This window comes from Oncorhynchus gorbuscha, unplaced genomic scaffold, assembly GCF_021184085.1.
Source record: "Oncorhynchus gorbuscha isolate QuinsamMale2020 ecotype Even-year unplaced genomic scaffold, OgorEven_v1.0 Un_scaffold_694, whole genome shotgun sequence".
Classification (NCBI taxonomy): Eukaryota; Metazoa; Chordata; class Actinopteri; order Salmoniformes; family Salmonidae; genus Oncorhynchus; species Oncorhynchus gorbuscha.
In genome coordinates, this window is record NW_025745768.1 from 204,552 (window position 1) to 220,840 (window position 16,289).

Genomic DNA, 16,289 nt, shown 5'->3' on the forward strand with positions numbered 1-16,289 from the left:
ATGTTGGCATATTGGTAGTTATGTTGAACAATTATTGGAATCATTCCACTTAAACCGACTGGCTAGCTAATAAACATACTGTGCAGAAAATCTTCAAATATTTGTTTAACACAATGTCATATCTCAGTACACAATGTATGTAGCCTGCTGTATGTAGCCTGCTGTATGTAGCCTGCTGTATGTTGCCTGCTGTATGTAGCCTTCTGTATGTTGCCTGCTGCATGTAGCCTGCTGTATGTAGCCTGCTGTATGAGGCCTTCTGTATGTAGCCTGCTGTATGTAGCCTGCTGTATGTAGCCTGCTGTATGTACATTTACATTTTTTACATTTAAGTCATTTAGCAGACGCTCTTATCCAGAGCGACTTACATGTAGCCTGCTCTATGTAGCCCGCTGTATGTAGCCTGCTGTATGTTGCCTGCTGTATGTTGCCTGCTGTATGTAGCCTGCTGTATGTAGCCTGCTGTATGTTGCCTGCTGTATGTTGCCTGCTCTATGTAGCCTGCTGTATGTAGCCTACTCTATGTAGCCCGCTGTATGTAGCCTGCTGTATGTTGCCTGCTGTATGTAGCCTGCTGTATGTAGCCTGCTGTATGTAGCCTGCTGTATGTTGCCTGCTCTATGTAGCCTGCTGTATGTAGCCTGCTCTATGTAGCCTGCTGTATGTTGCCTGCTGTATGTAGCCTGCTGTATGTAGCCTGCTCTATGTAGCCTGCTGTATGTAGCCTGCTCTATGTAGCCCGCTGTATGTAGCCTGCTGTATGTTGCCTGCTGTATGTAGCCTGCTGTATGTAGCCTGCTGTATGTTGCCTGCTGTATGTAGCCTGCTCTATGTAGCCCGCTGTATGTAGCCTGCTGTATGTTGCCTGCTGTATGTAGCCTGCTGTATGTAGACTGCTGTATACTTAGATAAGTGTTTCTGACTTGAGTGAAACAAAGATCCATTTAAAGCAACATCTATAATGCATATGCAGGGTCATCATATAGCTCTGTTATAGTGAGAGAGAAGCAGTTAGTCAGGAGACCTTCACTTCTACTATTAGTGTGACAGACACACCAACTTCCAACTCTTACTACTACTACTGGACTATAATTCTAAAACTAATAATACTCTCTACTATTATACTATGGGACTATACTTCTAATACTAATAATACTCTCCACTATTATTACTACTGGACTATAATTCTAAAACTAATAATACTCTCTACTATTATACTACTGGACTATACTTCTAAAACAAATAATACTCTCCACTATTATACTACTGGACTATACCTCTAATACTAATAATACTCTCCACTAGTATTACTACCGGACTATAATTCTATAAAAACATAAAACAGCCCTATTTGGTAAAAGACCAAGTCCATATTATGGCAAGAACAGCTCTAATAAACAAAGAGAAATGATGGGTCATCATTACGACGGTTCGTTAGAAAATAGAAAAAATTAAGAAAAACCCTTGATGAGTAGCTGTGTCCAAACTTTTGACTGATACTGTACATGTAACTACACTCTTGGAAAGAGGTGCTATCTAGAACCTTAAAGGGTTCTTCGACTGTCCCCAGAGGACAACCCTTTGAAGAACTATTTTTGGTTCCAGAGGGTTCTACATGAAACCCAAAAGGGTTCTACCTGGAACAAAAAAGGGTTCTCCTATGGGGACAGCCGAAGAACCCTTTTGGAACTCTTTTTTTCTAAGAGTGTAGGAATAAGGTGACTAGACAACAGGGTAGATCATAAACAGTAGCAGCTGCATCAGTTGAAATGTGTATTGGTTTGTTTACTTTATTATGTAGGGGTTTTCCCATTCTAAGGCATGCACGCCAAATGGCACCCTATTCCCTATTTAGTACACTGCTTGTCACCAGGGCTCATAAGGCCAATTGGGAGGCACTTTGTGAGCCCAGATCAATCTCAGTGCAGATCTCCGTTAGTGTAGTTACTGTAAGTTCATGGTATCCGTGACCTCAAATCCTGTGGGAAGGAGCTTTGGTGTGTGTCCGTGCCCATGTGTGCACGTGTGTATATTAATGCGTGTCTGTGTTTGCATGTGCATGTGTGTGCAGTGTGTGCAGTGTGTGCAGTGTGAATGTTAGGAGTCATATTCTGGAGGCTCTAGCTGCAACATGCTGCTGTTTTCAGGGAAGAAAAGATCTCTTATCTCTAACACCACTATTGCTTCAGCAGATTCTCAGAACGCACGCACGGACACACACACACACAGACGCACGCAGACACGCACATACACACGTACACATACACACACAGACAGGCTTCCTAATTGAATTTGAGAATTTCCCTGCAGAGTGTCCCTCTCCATTAGCCTGTGTGCCGGCTGGGAGGAGTGTGTGTGAGAGTGTGTTAGCACCACACACACACACACACGCAGCACACACACACACTCTAACGGCCATGCCCCAGAGATACTCCTACCAGAAGAGGAAAGCCAGCACGGCAGCAGCTCGGAGGATGGAGAGGCGAGGCAGGGACTCTGGGAAGACCAACAACACCAACACTAGCCACAGCCACCGCTCCAAGAAGCTCGCCATGCTCTCCAGGTATGGAATCTGTTTGTAGCACACAGCTCGTCAGGCTGGTTGATTTGGTTAAAGCCAACGTGTAGCAGAATTACAGGACAGCCTCGCTTGGGTGCCTGATGCCTTTTTGGTTGGGATACTAGGTACAGTAGCAACGGTTGACCTTTTCCTTTCCCCTTCCTTTCCCCTTTACTTCTTCTTCTTCTTCTTCTTCTTCTTCTTCTTCTTCTTCTTCTTCTTCTTCTTCTTCTTCTTCTTCTTCTTCTTCTTCTTCTTCTTCTTCTTCTTCTTCTTCTTCTTCTTCTTCTTCTTCTTCTTCTTCTTCTTCTTCTTCTTCTTCTTCTTCTTCTTCTTCTTCTTCCCTCCAGGTCCCTAATCCTCTGTCACTCCAGAGCCAGTGATGACTGCCCCAGTCCCGAAGAGAGACCGCCAGGGGAGGCCTGGAAGGGAGACAGGGGCTTGGGGAGAGATGGGAAGGGGAACAGGGAGGTGGAGAGGTCCCAGAAGAAGATTCAGGAAGGACCACAGGAGAGTGAAGGAACTATGCAGGCATCTACACAGCCACACGTAGGGGCCACCAACACACTCAGGGCTACAGGAGAACACAAGAGGAATATGAGGAGGTCCTTCAGTATCAAGGTATGAATGGTGGTTATTTTCTTATCACATTATGGCGTTTTGTTTGGACATTTCAGTTATATATTACATCATAATGTGGCGCTAAGCCAACAGGGTTGCTGTTTGCAAAGTGGCATTAACAATGTATGTCTCCTGGTCCTGAATTATGACGGTTATGCACTAAGTGCTATCTTTGCTGTTTTTATCAATGCATTTGTAGAAATAATGTGAAAATATTTTTTTATGCACATAATAATTGTTAATGCACATCAAACACAGTATTACTTAACTAGGAGAACTATGATAAGAAGTCTTAATGAATCTGGAAAAACAATAAATGTATGTCACTCCCCCAGGCAGTGTATTGGTCAGACATTTAGATCCTTTCTCAGCTGACAGTTAGTCATCAAGACGGATTAGCATACCGTGTTCATACCGTACATGTTGAGTGTTCAGGCTGTCACTGCTACTCCAAGAGAAAACAAGCTAAACACTCCGGGCCTTCAAAAGCATATGACTTCCTTCTTGTTATGTGTGGTGGGTAGAGAGTGTTAGTTGCTCAAAAGGGGTCTGATACTCACTTGAAACACGGACATTCTCAAAAATCATGCATTGAAGGCAATGGGAGATTTGTGAGGGGGAAATGAATAATGCATGTCGATCTCAAGTTAGGTTTCGTCTCAATATGAAAAGCATTTAGGAGAAAAAATGTACAACACAGTATTATATCTGAAGATTGTGTCCAGAGTATGAAGAACTCTGGTCCTGCCCATAATGTAGTCTGGAATGTATTTCTCTAGTCATCTCTGTCTGGACTGTGTTTCTTGTGCAAATGCATAACAGCAATCACATGGCCTGTGTGTCAGAGGGCTGAGTGCTGCTGTTGGGCCTGTTTACCTCACACACAAAGACAGTGTTTGTTGTGAACCAGGGGAGGGAGAGAGGCATTAGGCCATAGTGGAAGTAGAGACATGTTAACTTGCTAACACAAGGCTATGAGGACATTGCACTGATGTCATAGAGCCTCGGGACAATGTGGCCATGTTCAAATAATGAATAAATGCACCCTTCGTTCCTTCATCCCTCCCCTATTTGAGGTTATGACTGGTCTGTTAGTCTTCCTCCTAGCTATATGTTATAAGATAAAAGCCTCACGTCTGTCAGTAGCTGTGAACTCACCTGGCTGATTCTATTCAGGCCAATCTTCAGCCAGATTGATGTCAGGAAGTAGTGTTCTGTAGCAGACTGATTCTGTTCAGGCCAACCTTCAGCCAGATTGATGTCAGGAAGTAGTGTTCTGTAGCAGACTGATTCTGTTCAGGCCAACCTTCAGCCAGATTGATGTCAGGAAGTAGTGTTCTGTAGCAGACTGATTCTGTTCAGGCCAACCTTCAGCCAGATTGATGTCAGGAAGTAGTGTTCTGTAGCAGACTGATTCTGTTCAGGCCAACTGATTCTGTTCAGCCAGATTGATGTCAGGAAGTAGTGTTCTGTAGCAGACTGATTCTGTTCAGGCCAACCTTCAGCCAGATTGATGTCAGGAAGTAGTGTTCTGTAGCAGACTGATTCTGTTCAGGCCAACCTTCAGCCAGATTGATGTCAGGAAGTAGTGTTCTGTAGCAGACTGATTCTGTTCAGGCCAACCTTCAGCCAGATTGATGTCAGGAAGTAGTGTTCTGTAGCAGACTGATTCTGTTCAGGCCAACCTTCAGCCAGATTGATGTCAGGAAGTAGTGTTCTGTAGCAGACTGATTCTGTTCAGGCCAATCTTCAGCCAGATTGATGTCAGGAAGTACTGTTCAGTAGCAGAACATAAATCAGAGTCCATGAATGAATGAACGCTACTTACTTCATCATTAGGATAAAATGAGGACTATGTCACAAGACAATGTGATCCTATGTACATTCAGAGAGAACCCCAAGGTTACTCTAAAGTTCATGAATGAATTCTACTAATCAACGTTAGGTGGATTCCATGTCAACTCATTAATAATTCATGTGTTGATACTGAAGTGGAAGGCTGTCATATAAAAACTGTCATACAAAAATCCTACTGTTGATTATGACAAGACACGCCTGGTGGGTGAGACAGAGGAGAGAGCTTGTTAGTGTCCAACCGGTCACAAATTAATTGAGAAGTTTACATAGAAAAAAAGTATTGATTCGTTTTCAAATCAACCCCTGAACTGGCCTAGGAGAAATGGAATTGAGCCCAATCCTGCTACTCTGAGCTGACAGAAGGCTATGTCACAGGACAGTCGATAACAGACATTCAGATATATGGAAAAATATCACAATTGAAACAAACATTGAGCAGACATTCACTGTGTTTTTACATTGTTTTGTATTTCTATCCTGTGCCACATTAGAATGTGTGTTTAATACCTCTGGGTTGTTCTTTATATTCAGATAGAGATATACAGTGCCTTGCGAAAGTATTCGGCCCCCTTGAACTTTGCGACCTTTTGCCACATTTCAGGCTTCAAACATAAAGATATAAAACTGTATTTTTTGTGAAGAATCAACATCAAGTGGGACACAATCATGAAGTGGAACGACATTTATTGGATATTTCAAACTTTTTTAACAAATCCAAAACTGAAAAATTGGGCGTGCAAAATTATTCAGCCCCCTTAAGTTAATACTTTGTAGCGCCACCTTTTGCTGCGATTACAGCTGTAAGTCGCTTGGGGTATGTCTCTATCAGTTTTGCACATCGAGAGACTGAATTTTTTTCCCATTCTTCCTTGCAAAACAGCTCGAGCTCAGTGAGGATGGATGGAGAGCATTTGTGAACAGCAGTTTTCAGTTCTTTCCACAAATTCTCGATTGGATTCAGGTCTGGACTTTGACTTGGCCATTCTAACACCTGGATATGTTTATTTTTGAACCATTCCATTGTAGATTTTGCTTTATGTTTTGGATCATTGTCTTGTTGGAAGACAAATCTCCGTCCCAGTCTCAGGTCTTTTGCAGAGTCCATCAGGTTTTCTTCCAGAATGGTCCTGTATTTGGCTCCATCCATCTTCCCATCAATTTGAACCATCTTCCCTGTCCCTGCTGAAGAAAAGCATGCCCAAACCATGATGCTGCCACCACCATATTTGACAGTGGGGATGCTGTGTTCAGGGTGATGAGCTGTGTTGCTTTTACGCCAAACATAACATTTTGCATTGTTGCCAAAAAGTTCAATTTTGGTTTCATCTGACCAGAGCACCTTCTTCCACATGTTTGGTGTGTCTCCCAGGTGGCTTGTGGCAAACTTTAAACGACACTGTTTATGGATATCTTTAAGAAATGGCTTTCATCTTGCCACTCTTCCATAAAGGCCAGATTTGTGCAATATACGACTGATTGTTGTCCTATGGACAGAGTCTCCCACCTCAGCTGTAGATCTCTGCAGTTCATCCAGAGTGATCATGGGCCTCTTGGCTGCATCTCTGATCAGTCTTCTCCTTGTATGAGCTGAAAGTTTAGAGGGACGGCCAGGTCTTGTTAGATTTGCAGTGGTCTGATACTCCTTCCATTTCAATATTATCGCTTGCACAGTGCTCCTTGGGATGTTTAAAGCTTGGGAAATCTTTTTGTATCCAAATCCGGCTTTAAACTTCTTCACAACAGTATCTCGGACCTGCCTGGTGTGTTCCTTGTTCTTCGTGATGCTCTCTGCGCTTTTAACGGACCTCTGAGACTATCACAGTGCAGGTGCATTTATACGGAGACTTGATTACACACAGGTGGATTGTATTTATCATCATTAGTCATTTAGGTCAACATTGGATCATTCAGAGATCCTCACTGAACTTCTGGAGAGAGTTTGCTGCACTGAAAGTAAAGGGGCTGAATAATTTTGCACGCCCAATTTTTCAGTTTTTGATTTGTTAAAAAAGTTTGAAATATCCAATAAATGTTGTTCCACTTCATGATTGTGTCCCACTTGTTGTTGATTCTTCACAAAAAAATACAGTTTTATATCTTTATGTTTGAAGCCTGAAATGTGGCAAAAGGTCGCAAAGTTCAAGGGGGCCGAATACTTTTGCAAGGCACTGTATAATGGAAGAAGGAGAAACATTGAAGGGGATATAAAGAGGGGGTTCCTTGTGCTGCAGGTTACAGTTTTACCCACCAGCCCAGACTCACTGCACCCCACAGTCAGACTACAGCATTTTACCTCAAACAATGTGAAGCCATAGTGGGTGTGGGGCAATACCTTTACTATGGTTCCAAACATGGCTCCTGCATTTCATAACGACAATGTCTTGTTAGATTTAAGTTAATCATATGGTTCTCTTTAAAAAGGAGCCTAAACACACTAGTGGTTGACTCATAAAGTTAACTTACACACACTGTGGTACAGTTCATAGACCTATAAACGCTCTACTACTCTGCTATTTGTTCTGAAGCTGTCAACCCGTTAACTCAAGGTCTTGATTTGGTCATAAAGCTGGCTTTTATAACCCTGCATAGAGGTGCCCTTGTGTTGGCTCTGCTGGACTGGACTGTGTTGGTATAAGAAAAGGCCAGGGGTGCCATATGTATCTAACGTCTCAGAGTAGGAGAGCTGATTTAGGATCAGCTTTGCCTTTTAGATCACGATGAATAAGATAATACAGATAGGGGTGACCTGATCCTAGATCAGCACTCCTACTCTGAGCTGCTCTATACATATGCAGTATATGTATAGTGTCCCTAAAGTTGTACGGTGGCCCTAATGGTCAAATTAGCTTTGTTCCAGGCAATGTGTTGCCTTAACCCCTCTGAAGATCTATCCCAACTTCCCTGGTTTTACTTTCTGAACAAACATATTTTATGCTATCGGGATATGTTGAAACCATCCATATGAACCATTCAAATCAGCATAATGCGGCTTCATCAACTGAGTGCTAGCCTTTTCACATACTTGTATCACACCTTGACTTATAACACCCTTGTCTAATGAATGGCGCCGGAGAAGTAGGCTGACGTTTTGCGTGTTCCTATCCATTTGAGTTTTTTTGTTTGTTTCTTTGTGTTGTTTGTAACTTATTTTGTACCTTAATTTGTACATAATGTTGCTGCAATCATCGCTTATGACCAAAAATAACTTCTGGACATCAGAACGGCGATTACTCAAAATGATCTGGCAGAATCCTATTTTTCCTTTAACGAGTCTGACAAGCCCAACGCGAATGATATACAGCTTTCCCGGGAACAGCCCCAAATCCCCGTCATTTGCGCCAGAGGGCGGGCTGCCTTCTGAGAATTTGTAGGCGTTCGAAAAAACCACCACTGCCTTCCATTCTGCTAGCAAACGTGCAATCTTTGGAAAATAAAATAGATGACGTACGTGGAAGATTAAACTAGCAATGGGACATTCAAAACTATAATATCTTATGCTTCACGGAGTCGTGGCTGAACGACAACATTATCAACATACAGCTGGCTGGTTATACGCTGTATCGGCAGGATAGAACAACGGCGTCTGGTAAGACAAGGGGCGGCGGACTATGTATTCTTGTAAATAACAGCCCATGCAGGATATCTAAGGAAGTCTCAAGGTTTTGCTTGTCTGAGGCAGTATCTCATGATAAGCTGTAGACCACACCATCTTCCTAGAGAGTTTCTATCTGTGTTTTTCGTAGCTGTCTACTTACCACCACAGACTGAGGCTGACACTAAGACCGCACTCAATTAGTTGTATTCCATCATAAGCAAACAGGAAAACGCTCACCCAGAGGCGGTGCTCATAGTGGCCGGCAACTTTAATGCAGGGAAACTTAAATCGGTCTTACCAAATTTCTATCAGCATGTTAAATGTGCAACCAGAGGGAAAAAACTCTGGACCACCTTTACTCCACACACAGAGACACATAGACAACTCTGCCTCGCCCTCCATTTGGCAAATCTGACCATAATTCTATCCCCCTAATTCCTGCTTACAAGCAAAAATGAAAGCAGGAAGCACCAGTGACTCGATCAATAAAAAGTGGTCAGATGAAGCAGATGCTAAGCTACATGACTGTTTTGCTATCACAGACTGGAATATGTTCTGGGATTGCTCCGATGGCATTGAACAGTACACCACATCAGTCATTGGCTTCATCAATAAGTGCATCGAAGACGTCATCCTCACAGTGAACGTACGTACATACCCCAACCAGAAGCCATGGATGATAGGCAACTTCAGCAGTGAGCTAAAGGCTAGAGCTGTTGCTTTCAAGGAACGAGACCCGGAAGCTTATAAGAAATCCTGCTATGTCCTCCGACGAACCATCAAAGAGGCAAAGCGTCAATACAGGACTAAGATCGTATCGTACTCCACCGGCTCTGACGCTCGTCGGATGTGGCAGGACTTGCAAACCATACAGACTACAAAGGGAAGCACAGCCAAGAGCTGCCCAGTGACACGAGCCTATCAGAAGAGCCATACTACTTCTATGCTCTCTTCGAGGCAAGTAACACTGAAACATGCATGAGAGTACCAGCTGTTCCGGAAGACTGTGTGCTCATGCTCTCCACAGCCGATGTGAGTAAGACCTTTAAACAGGTCATCATTCACAAGGCCGCAGGGCCAGACGGATTACCAGGACATGTACTGCGAGCATGCGCTGACCACCTGGCAAGTGTCTTCACTGACATTTTCAACCTCTCCCTGTCCGAGTCTGTAATACCAGCATGTTTTAAGCAGACCACCATAGTCCCTGTGCCCAAGAACACTAAGGTAGCCTGCCTAAATGACTACCAACCCATAGCACTCACGTCTGTAGCCATGAAATGCTTTGAAATTTTGGTCATGGCTCACATGAAACACCATTATCCCAGAAGCCCTAGACCCACTCCAATTTGCATACCACCCCAACAGATCCACAGATGATGCAATGTCTATTGCACGCCACACTGCCCTTTCCCACCTGGACAAAAGGAGCAGCTATGTGAGAATGCTATTAATTGACTACAGCTCAGCGTTCAACACCATAGTGCCCTCAAAGCTCATCAATAAGATAAGGACCCTGGTAATAAACACCTCCCTCTGCAACTGGATCCTGGACTTTCTGACGGGCCGCCCCCAAGTGGTAAGGGTAGGTAACAACACATCCGCCACAGTGATCCTCAACACGGGCCCCTCAGGGGTGTGTGCTCAGTCCCCTCCTCTACTTCCTGTTCACTCATGACTGCTTGATCAGGCACAACTTCAAACACCCTCATTAAGTTTGCGGATGACACAACAGTGGTAGGCCTGATCACCGACAACGACGAGACAGCCTATAAGGAGGAGTTCAGAGACCTGGCTGTGTGGTGCCAGGACAACAACCTCTCCCTCAATGTGATCAGGACAAAAGAGATGATATTGGACTACAGGAAAAAGAGGGCCGAGCACGCCCCCATTCTCATCGATGGGGCTGTAGTGGAGCAGGTTGAGAGCTTCAAATTCCTTGGTGTCCACATCACCAACAAACTAACATGGTCCAAGCACACCAAGACAGTCGTGAAAAGGTCACGACAAAACCTATTCCCCCTCAGGAGACTGAAAAGACTTGGGATGGGTCCTCAGATCCTCATAAGCTCTACAGCTGCACCATCGAGAGTATCTTGACTGGTTGCATCACTGCCTGGTATGGCAACTGTTCGGCCTCCGACCGCACGGCACTACAGAGGGTAGTGCATCCAGGACCTCTATACCAGGCGGTGTCAGAGGAAGGCCCTAAAAATTGTCAGCCACCCTAGTTATAGATGGTTCTTTCTGCTACCGCACTGCAAGCAGTACTGGAATGCCAAGTCTAGGTCCAAGAGGTTTCTAAACTGCTTCTTCCCCTAAGCCATAAGACTCCTGAACATCTAATCAAATGGCTAAACAGACTATTGCATTGCCCCCCTTTTACACTGCTGCTACTCTCTGTTGTTATCATCTATGCATAGTCACTTTAATAACTCTACCTACATGTACCTCAATTATCTCGACTAACCGGTGCCCCCGCACATTGACTCTGCACCAGTACCCTTGCACATTGACTCTGTACCGGTACCCCCCTGTATATAGTCTCCACATTGACTCTGTACTGGTACCCCCTGTATATAGTCTCCACATTGACTCTGAACCGGTGCCCCCCTGTATATAGTCTCCACATTGACTCTGTACCGGTACCCCCCTGTATATAGTCTCCACATTGACTCTGAACCGGTGCCCCCCTGTATATAGTCTCCACATTGACTCTGTACCGGTACCCCCTGTATATAGTCTCCACATTGACTCTGTACCGGTACCCCCTGTATATAGTCTCCACATTGACTCTGTACCGGTACCCCCTGTATATAGTCTCCACATTGACTCTGTACCGGTACCCCCTGTATATTGTCTCCACATTGACTCTGTACCGGTACCCCCTGTATATTGTCTCCACATTGAACCCCCTGTATATAGTCTCCACATTGACTCTGTACCGGTACCCCTGTATATAGTCTCCACATTGACTCTGTACCGGTACCCCCTGTATATAGTCTCCACATTGACTCTGTACCGGTACCCCTGTATATAGTCTCCACATTGACTCTGTACCGGTACCCCTGTATATAGTCTCCACATTGACTCTGTACCGGTACCCCTGTATATAGTCTCCACATTGACTCTGTACCGGTACCCCCTGTATATAGTCTCCACATTGACTCTGTACCGGTACCCCTGTATATAGTCTCCACATTGACTCTGTACCGGTACCCCTGTATATAGTCTCCACATTGACTCTGTACCGGTACCCCTGTATATAGTCTCCACATTGACTCTGTACCGGTACCCCCTGTATATAGTCTCCACATTGACTCTGTACCGGTACCCCTGTATATAGTCTCCACATTGACTCTGTACCGGTACCCCTGTATATAGTCTCCACATTGACTCTGTACCGGTACCCCTGTATATAGTCTCCACATTGACTCTGTACCGGTACCCCTGTATATAGTCTCCACATTGACTCTGTACCGGTACCCCTGTATATAGTCTCCACATTGACTCTGTACCGGTACCCCTGTATATAGTCTCCACATTGACTCTGTACCGGTACCCCTGTATATAGTCTCCACATTGACTCTGTACCGGTACCCCTGTATATAGTCTCCACATTGACTCTGTACCGGTACCCCTGTATATAGTCTCCACATTGACTCTGTACCGGTACCCCTGTATATAGTCTCCACCCTGTGTATATAGTCTCCACATTGACTCTGTACCGGTACCCCTGTATATAGTCTCCACATTGACTCTGTACCATTGACTCTGTACCCCTGTATATAGTCTCCACATTGACTCTGTACCGGTACCCCTGTATATAGTCTCCACATTGACTCTGTACCGGTACCCCTGTATATAGTCTCCACATTGACTCTGTACCGGTACCCCTGTATATAGTCTCCACATTGACTCTGTACCGGTACCCCTGTATATAGTCTCCACATTGACTCTGTACCGGTACCCCTGTATATAGTCTCCACATTGACTCTGTACCGGTACCCCTGTATATAGTCTCCACATTGACTCTGTACCGGTACCCCCTGTATATAGTCTCCACATTGACTCTGTACCGGTACCCCTGTATATAGTCTCCACATTGACTCTGTACCGGTACCCCTGTATATAGTCTCCACATTGACTCTGTACCGGTACCCCTGTATATAGTCTCCACATTGACTCTGTACCGGTACCCCTGTATATAGTCTCCACATTGACTCTGTACCGGTACCCTGTATATAGTCTCCACATTGACTCTGTACCGGTACCCCTGTATATAGTCTCCACATTGACTCTGTACCGGTACCCCTGTATATAGTCTCCACATTGACTCTGTACCGGTACCCCTGTATATAGTCTCCACATTGACTCTGTACCGGTACCCCTGTATATAGTCTCCACATTGACTCTGTACCGGTACCCCTGTATATAGTCTCCACATTGACTCTGTACCGGTACCCCCTGTATATAGTCTCCACATTGACTCTGTACCGGTACCCCTGTATATAGTCTCCACATTGACTCTGTACCGGTACCCCTGTATATAGTCTCCACATTGACTCTGTACCGGTACCCCCTGTATATAGTCTCCACATTGACTCTGTACCGGTACCCCTGTATATAGTCTCCACATTGACTCTGTACCGGTACCCCCTGTATATAGTCTCCACATTGACTCTGTACCGGTACCCCTGTATATAGTCTCCACATTGACTCTGTACCGGTACCCCCTGTATATAGTCTCCACATTGACTCTGTACCGGTACCCCTGTATATAGTCTCCACATTGACTCTGTACCGGTACCCCCTGTATATAGTCTCCACATTGACTCTGTGTACCCCTGTATATAGTCTCCACATTGACTCTGTACCGGTACCCCTGTATATAGTCTCCACATTGACTCTGTACCGGTACCCCTGTATATAGTCTCCACATTGACTCTGTACCGGTACCCCCTGTATATAGTCTCCACATTGACTCTGTACCGGTACCCCTGTATATAGTCTCCACATTGACTCTGTACCGGTACCCCTGTATATAGTCTCCACATTGACTCTGTACCGGTACCCCTGTATATAGTCTCCACATTGACTCTGTACCGGTACCCCTGTATATAGTCTCCACATTGACTCTGTACCGGTACCCCTGTATATAGTCTCCACATTGACTCTGTACCGGTACCCCTGTATATAGTCTCCACATTGACTCTGTACCGGTACCCCTGTATATAGTCTCCACATTGACTCTGTACCGGTACCCCTGTATATAGTCTCCACATTGACTCTGTACCGGTACCCCCTGTATATAGTCTCCACATTGACTCTGTACCGGTACCCCCTGTATATAGTCTCCACATTGACTCTGTACCGGTACCCCTGTATATAGTCTCCACATTGACTCTGTACCGGTACCCCTGTATATAGTCTCCACATTGACTCTGTACCGGTACCCCTGTATATAGTCTCCACATTGACTCTGTACCGGTACCCCCTGTATATAGTCTCCACATTGACTCTGTACCGGTACCCCCTGTATATAGTCTCCACATTGACTCTGTACCGGTACCCCTGTATATAGTCTCCACATTGACTCTGTACCGGTACCCCTGTATATAGTCTCCACATTGACTCTGTACCGGTACCCCTGTATATAGTCTCCACATTGACTCTGTACCTGTATATAGTCTCCACATTGACTCTGTATATAGTCTCCACATTGACTCTGTACCGGTACCCCTGTATATAGTCTCCACATTGACCTGTATATAGTCTCCACATTGACTCTGTACCGGTACCCCTGTATATAGTCTCCACATTGACTCTGTACCGGTACCCCTGTATATAGTCTCCACATTGACTCTGTACCTACCCCTGTATAGTCTCCACATTGACTCTGTACCGGTACCCTCCTGTATATACATTGACTCTGTCGGTACCCCTGTATATAGTCTCCACATTGACTCTGTACTGGTACCCCTGTATATAGTCTCCACATTGACTCTGTACCGGTACCCCCTGTATATAGTCTCCACATTGACTCTGTACCGGTACCCCTGTATATAGTCTCCACATTGACTCTGTACCGGACTCTACCCCTGTATATAGTCTCCACATTGACTCTGTACTGGTACCCCTGTATATAGTCTCCACATTGACTCTGTACCGGTACCCCCTGTATATAGTCTCCACATTGACTCTGTACCGGTACCCCTGTATATAGTCTCCACATTGACTCTGTACCGGTACCCCCTGTATATAGTCTCCACATTGACTCTGTACCGGTACCCCCTGTATATAGTCTCCACATTGACTCTGTACCGGTACCCCCTGTATATAGTCTCCACATTGACTCTGTACCGGTACCCCTGTATATAGTCTCCACATTGACTCTGTACCGGTACCCCTGTATATAGTCTCCACATTGACTCTGTACACATTGGTACCCCTGTATATAGTCTCCACATTGACTCTGTACCGGTACCCCTGTATATAGTCTCCACATTGACTCTGTACCGGTACCCCTGTATATAGTCTCCACATTGACTCTGTACCGGTACCCCTGTATATAGTCTCCACATTGACTCTGTACCTGTACATTGACCCTGTATATAGTCTCCACATTGACTCTGTACCGGTACTCCCCTGTATATAGTCTCCACATTGACTCTGTACCGGTACCCCTGTATATAGTCTCCACATTGACTCTGTACCGGTACCCCTGTATATAGTCTCCACATTGACTCTGTACCTGTATATAGTCTCCACATTGACTCTGTGTACCCCCCTGTATATAGTCTCCACATTGACTCTGTACCGGTACCCCTGTATATAGTCTCCACATTGACTCTGTACCGGTACCCCTGTATATAGTCTCCACATTGACTCTGTACCGGTACCCCTGTATATAGTCTCCACATTGACTCTGTACCGGTACCCCCTGTATATAGTCTCCACATTGACTCTGTACCGGTACCCCTGTATATAGTCTCCACATTGACTCTGTACCGGTACCCCTGTATATAGTCTCCACATTGACTCTGTACCGGTACCCCTGTATATAGTCTCCACATTGACCCTGTACCGGTACCCCTGTATATAGTCTCCACATTGACTCTGTACCGTACCCCTGTATATAGTCTCCACATTGACTCTGTACCGGTACCCCTGTATATAGTCTCCACATTGACTCTGTACCGGTACCCCTGTATATAGTCTCCACATTGACTCTGTACCTGTATATAGGTACCCCTGTATATAGTCTCCACATTGACTCTGTACCGGTACCCCTGTATATAGTCTCCACATTGACTCTGTACCGGTACCCCTGTATATAGTCTCCACATTGACTCTGTACCGGTACCCCCTGTATATAGTCTCCACATTGACTCTGTACCGGTACCCCTGTATATAGTCTCCACATTGACTCTGTACCGGTACCCCTGTATATAGTCTCCACATTGACTCTGTACCGGTACCCCCTGTATATAGTCTCCACATTGACTCTGTACCGGTACCCCTGTATATAGTCTCCACATTGACTCTGTACCGGTACCCCTGTATATAGTCTCCACATTGACTCTGTACCGGTACCCCTGTATATAGTCTCCACATTGACTCTGTCCGGTACCCCCATATAGTCTCCACATTGAC

General features: G+C 45.0%; 1 protein-coding gene across 2 annotated transcripts in view; it reads left to right on the forward strand.

Moving 5' to 3' along the window:
* The window catches only part of il16 (interleukin 16), a 70,082-nt gene that overhangs the window by 17,130 nt on the left and 36,663 nt on the right, over positions 1–16,289 (forward strand). For both annotated transcript variants that reach the window (XM_046335270.1, XM_046335272.1), the window contains exons 2-3: positions 2,311–2,563; positions 2,911–3,181. In XM_046335270.1, the coding sequence (XP_046191226.1) occupies positions 2,311–2,563; positions 2,911–3,181 (524 nt within the window). The remainder of the gene's footprint in view (positions 1–2,310; positions 2,564–2,910; positions 3,182–16,289) is intronic.